This window comes from Capricornis sumatraensis, chromosome 20 (assembly GCF_032405125.1).
Source record: "Capricornis sumatraensis isolate serow.1 chromosome 20, serow.2, whole genome shotgun sequence".
NCBI lineage: Eukaryota > Metazoa > Chordata > Mammalia > Artiodactyla > Bovidae > Capricornis > Capricornis sumatraensis.
This window is the reverse complement of record NC_091088.1, coordinates 68,247,443-68,252,822: the sequence shown is the minus strand read 5'-3', so window position 1 is coordinate 68,252,822 and position 5,380 is coordinate 68,247,443. Positions and strand designations below refer to the sequence as shown.

The 5,380-nt window shown below is 62.7% G+C and overlaps 1 protein-coding gene across 1 annotated transcript; it reads left to right on the top strand.

Moving 5' to 3' along the window:
• Positions 1-409: 409 nt before the first annotated feature.
• LOC138096482 (leukocyte immunoglobulin-like receptor subfamily A member 6) lies at positions 410-3,684 on the top strand. The gene is made up of 7 exons (XM_068992702.1): positions 410-443; positions 601-636; positions 816-1,100; positions 1,229-1,342; positions 1,754-2,029; positions 2,254-2,556; positions 3,563-3,684. The coding sequence occupies exons 1-7, from the start codon at positions 410-412 to the stop codon at positions 3,682-3,684; spliced, it is 1,170 nt and encodes a 389-aa protein (XP_068848803.1).
• Positions 3,685-5,380: the final 1,696 nt, after the last annotated feature.

Below are 5,380 nucleotides of genomic sequence, written 5' to 3'. Positions count from 1 at the left end.
CTGTCGCTGTTTGTTTGCCAGCCAGAACTCTGCAAGCTCAGCGTCTGAATCTGTCGTGCCCAGAGATGTGTCTCTAAGCCAGGCACATGGCCAACACTGAGAAATAGGTGCAGAGGCTTGGGGGGAGAAAGGCCATCAGATGAAGAAGACTTAGGGCAGCCTAGAGTCACGGGAGGCCCCAGAAGTGCTCTGGAATGTCTGTCGAGTCCACTGCCTGTTCCAGCCTCAGCACACAGAGACCAGGGCTTGGCTCCGGGGAGGGTTGGTCCCCTTCCTGCGGGGCTGCTGACCTGATGACCTTGTGACGGGAAGCTCCAGCCCCGGAGAGGACACGCCCTGTGGTCTGTCTGTCCGGAGGACACCCAGGTCTCCTCCATCCTCACAGCCTGGACCGCAGGGAGGAGACGCCATGGCCCCCACGCTCCCCGCCCTGCTCTGCCTCGGTGAGATGGGAGGGGCGGGGGGAGCCCTGGTCTGGAGGGATGCCCCCCCACCAGCCAGCCTGCTCCGTCAGGGGACCCCAGGGCGCAGGAGGCTCCCGGGGAGGAGAGGCGCTGCTCAGGGCTGAGGGCACACCTCTCACAGGGCGCTCTCTTCCAGGGCTGAGTGTGGGCCTGAGGACCCAGGTGCAGGCCGGTGAGTCTGTCCCAGGGCCCAGCTCCTTCCTCTTGTGGGGACAAGGGTCACCCCCAGGCCTCGGGCAGGGGGAGGGCAGCTCGGGGCTCACGGAGAGGGGGTCTGGGAGGTCTGGGCTGAGAGCCGAGGCCTGTGTGTGGGGGGGTCGCCTGGTAAGCCCGTCTCTGGTTTCTTTCCAGGGACCCTCCCCAAACCCACCATCTGGGCTGAGCCAGGCTCTCTGGTCCCCTGGGGGAGCCCCGTGACCATCTGGTGTCAGGGGACCCCGGGGGCCCTGGAGTTCCATCTGGATAAAGAGGGAAGCCTGGTTCCCTGGCACAGACAGAAACCCCTGGAGCCCGGAGACAAGGCCAAGTTCTCCATTTACTACATGGGACAGGACCACACAGGGAGCTATCGCTGCTACTACAAAACCCCCACTGGCTGGTCAGAGCGCAGTGACCCCCTGGAGCTGGTGGTGACAGGTGAGGGACACTCGGGGCCTCGGGCTCTGCCCTCGGGAGGGGGTCTGCTCTCAGGGGGTGTCCCTCTTCCAGCCCAGCCCTGGGGAGGGCGGGAGCCCCACGGAAACAGCTGCCCCCTTCTCTCCTAGGACCCTCTGGCAAACCCAGCCTCTCAGCCCTGCCGAGCCCTGTGGTGACCTCGGGAGGGAACATGACCCTCCAGTGTGCCTCCTATCATGGATTTAACAGATTCCTTCTGACCAAGGAAGGAGAAGACGAGGCCTCTTGGACTGTGGATGGACAGCGAACACCCTGATGGGCAGACGCAGGCCCTGTTCCCCGTGGGCCCCGTGACCCGCAGACACGGGTGGACGTTCAGATGCTACGGCTTTAACAGGGACACCCCCCGGGTGTGGTCAGCCCCCAGCAACCCCCTGGAGCTCCTGGTCCCAGGTGAGGAAGTCCCATCCTGACCCCACACATTTGAGCAGACAAGACAATGTACTGGGGTCTCTGCTCCCAGGGGAGCTGCTGTGAGAGGGTGGGGAGAGGAGCGTGGGGCTCACAGGGCAGACACACAGAGTGAGAGACGGCAGGGCCTGGGGCCGGGCCGGGAGAGGGGCGTCCACAGGGGAAGCCATCCCTACAACCCAGGGCATGTCTCTCCCCAGGGCTCTCTGGGAAGCCCTCCCTCCCGACCCCGCAGGACCCCATCGTGGACAGACAGTGTTGCTCTGACGTCGGCTATGCCAGATTCGCTCTGTCCAAGGAGGGGGGACAGGACCTCCCCCAGCGCCCTGCCTGGAGGCCCCAGGCAGGGCTCTCTCAGGCCGACTTCCCCCTGGGCCCCGTGGGCACCGTCCACGGGGGCCGGTACAGATGCTTCGGTGGACACGGCCTCTCCTCCGAGTGGTCGGCCCCCAGCGAGCCCCTGGAGCTGCTGGTGGCAGGTGAGGGGCCAGCGGGTCGGTCGGGGACCAGACTCTGCACAGGCCCCACCGGGGAGCCCCAGGGGTGGTGCTGGGACCAGGGGGAGGGGCCCAGGGAGGGACAGAGAGACGAGGGGGGAGAGGGGAGAGACTCCGAGAAATAGAGACAGTGCTGAGGGGCCAGAGAGGCCCGCGGAGTCTCACTCAGAACCTGCCCGGCGCCCACACCCCCTTCCCCTCTGCAGGACGGCTCAGAGACAGCCCCTCCCTCTCGGTGCAGCCCGGCCCCTCAGTGGCCCCGGGGGAGACCATGACCCTGCTGTGTCAGTCAGGAGACAGGACGGACACTTTCCTTCTGTCCAAGGAGGGGGCCGCCCATCGCCCCCTGCGTCTGCGCTCCCAGGACCAAGACGGGCGGTACCAGGCCGAGTTCTCCTTGAGCCCTGTGACCTCAGCCTATGGGGGCACCTACAGGTGCTACCGCTCACTCAGCACAGACCCCTACCTGCTGTCCCAGCCCAGTGAGCCCCTGGCGCTCGTGGTCTCAGGTGAGGCCCCGTCTGTGCTTCTGACTCAGCAGCTCGGGGCTCTGTGCCCTGGGAGGGCAGGGCGGTCGTGGAGGAGGGGGCACTGAGGGAGGGGCCCTCTGAGGGAGGGGCTTCGGAGCCTGCCCCCCGCCCTTCCTCCTGCACTGGGGTCCCTGAGAAGCAGGTGGGCAGTGGGAGGGTCTTGGAGAGGCCAGAGGGGCAGGGCAGAGGGGAGTGAGGTGGGAACCCTGGGTCAGCCTGGCGCACCCCTTCCTGGGCTCATTCCCAAGGCCCCATTCTCTCAGCCACAGACCCAGATCCGAATCTGGGGAGTCTTGGGGCTCTGTACTCAGGGGAGACAGCCCACCCCAAGGCGCTTTGAGATTCTCTGGGAGGACAAGGCCCCTCAGATCAAGGGCTGGGGGAGTCGGGCAGAGATGGCGCGGGAACCACAGGCTACAGGGGCCTGAGGCTGCTGGATGGGGGGGGGGTTAGTCTGGGGAGGAGCAGGCCCTCCCACCCGATCCTGCCCCTGGAGGCTCCAGGGATCGCCCCCTCCCCCAGGCAGAGTCAAGCCGGCAGACGCAGAGGGCTGAGCGAGCGCCTGTGGGGGGCAGTGGTGGGTCTGTAGGAGCCATGGTTGGGTCCCACCCCAGGACCCCTCAGACCACTGCTCAGGGGCAGGCCCCACCCCGGGACCCCTCAGACCACCACTCAGGGGCGGGTCCACCCTGTGCTGTCTGAGCTCCGGCAGCTAAGGGTCCTGAGCAGGAACATCTGAGACAGTAAGATACAGAGGCCCCGGGAGGCTCCCGAGGAGGACACGGCCCACCCACAGCCTCCCTTCAGGACCCTCAGGCCCCGCTGACACCCTCCCCCATCACTGCAGTCAGACCCGCGAGTGTGAACGAGTACACCATCAGGGGCTGGGCTTGGGGCCACATCCTCTCCTGGGAGGCGGGTGCCCTGGGCTCACTCCTTGGTTCCGGGTGACGGGGCCAGGCTGACCTGTGCACCCTCATCCCAGACTACACAGTGCAGAATCTCACCCGCATGGGCCTCGCGGCCTCCGTCCTGCTGCTCCTCGGGGTCCTGCTCTGCCAGGCTCGGCATGATCGCAGAGGAGCCAGAGACGCGGCCCGGAGCTGAGCACGGGGACCCGGCACCGCCTGGAGCACTGCAGCCCGGGATGCAAGCTTCTAGCCCTGGAGCTTCGGGAAGAGCCTCTGACCCCGGGGGGAGAGATGCTCCGCGGGGTGGGAGGAGGGGGCCTGGGGGCTCGGCCTCTGCTCACCGGGGGCCCGTCCCTCCCAGGGAGGACGCCCCGACTCCTGTCTCTGCTCACCCGCTGCCCCAGGCACATCCCACGTGGCAGGGGCAGGTCCTCACCCTGCACGCCTGCAGGCTCTGTCCACTCTCATGAAGGACGTGAGCCTCTTTTTTAATGCCCACCGTCTCTGGTGTGAGCAATGACCTCCATCCCTTCTCAGAAACAGAATGTCGTTTAAATAACCGAATAAATGTGTGGAAGTGGGGCCCCACTGGGAACAGATGGATCCAGAGCTCTTCCCTGAGCCCCCCTCTGTACCCCTCATGCCCTGCTCTCCTCGGCAGATGATACCCGGTGTCGTTTCTGCAGACACCATTGCTGTGAGGGGACACCCTGACATTTGAAGTGACAGCCAGGTGCCGTGCTGGTAAACAGCTAAGGAATACAACATTTTATAAAGAGCCCAGGTGTGTGAACTGTGTGTCTCCTTTGGTGCAAACGCTCTCCATGGCCAACCTCAAGGAGCCGGGGTGAATGCGCTGAAGGCCGGGTGGGAAGGAAGGAGCAGGCTGGCTTTCCCACAGGAGGGAGTCTGATCCGGCCAGCCCCCACCGATGGCCCCACACGCACAGATGTGTCTTTTGCATTACACAGCACGGTTAGATCATTTCCATGTCAGTTTCAAGCCCCACTTTCCTCGAATTCAGATGCCAAAACCTTAGTCCATTCAGACGAGAGGGAAAGAGAAAACAGTGCAAGTACCAATTGGGGGAGAAAACAGAGGACTTTGGCTCCAATACCTTACAGCTTGGAGTGCAAATCACCTCCAAGGGGGCAGGAGGAAATAACAACCGTCAGCTAAAATGGAGAGACACACAGCCCCCACCCAGAGTTATGTAACTGAGGGGGAAATTGTGCATAACTACCTGTACACACGCAGGAGAGCAAGGACAGAGGGCCGCTCATATCAGACAGATAACAGAAAACAACCTCTCAAACAGGAATGCTTTGGTGTATACATGGGATGGACTTTAAAATTTAATTTTTAAAATATTTTATTGATCTATTTGGCTGTGTCAGGTTCCAGTTGCAGCATGTGAGATCTTGTTGCCTCATGTGGCATCCTCCACTGGAGACCCTAGTTGTGGTGGGCAGGCTCCAGGGAGCGCGAGCTTCAGTAGTCACAGCACACGGGTTTAAATTGCCCCTCGGCACGTGGGATCTTAGTTCCCTGACCAGGGATGGAATCCATGTTGCCTGCATTGGAAGGTGGATTCTTAACCACCTTCTGCCAGGGAAGCCCTGCAACGGACTTCTCTGTGAGAGAAAAGTTGAACTGCCGCAGTAATACAGAGCAGCTTTCAGGCATGTTAGTCAGTGAGTGAAGAAAAGCTGTAAGTGTGTGCACGAGGATCTCCATTGCATAAGAGTCAGGGTGACGGATGAGGGCGTGGCAACCACTCCAGTACTCTTGTCTGGGAAATCCCATGGACAGTGGGGCCTGGCCCATTATGGGCCATAGGGTTGCAGAGTCAGACACAACTGAAGCAACTTCACACGGGCAAAAAGAGACAA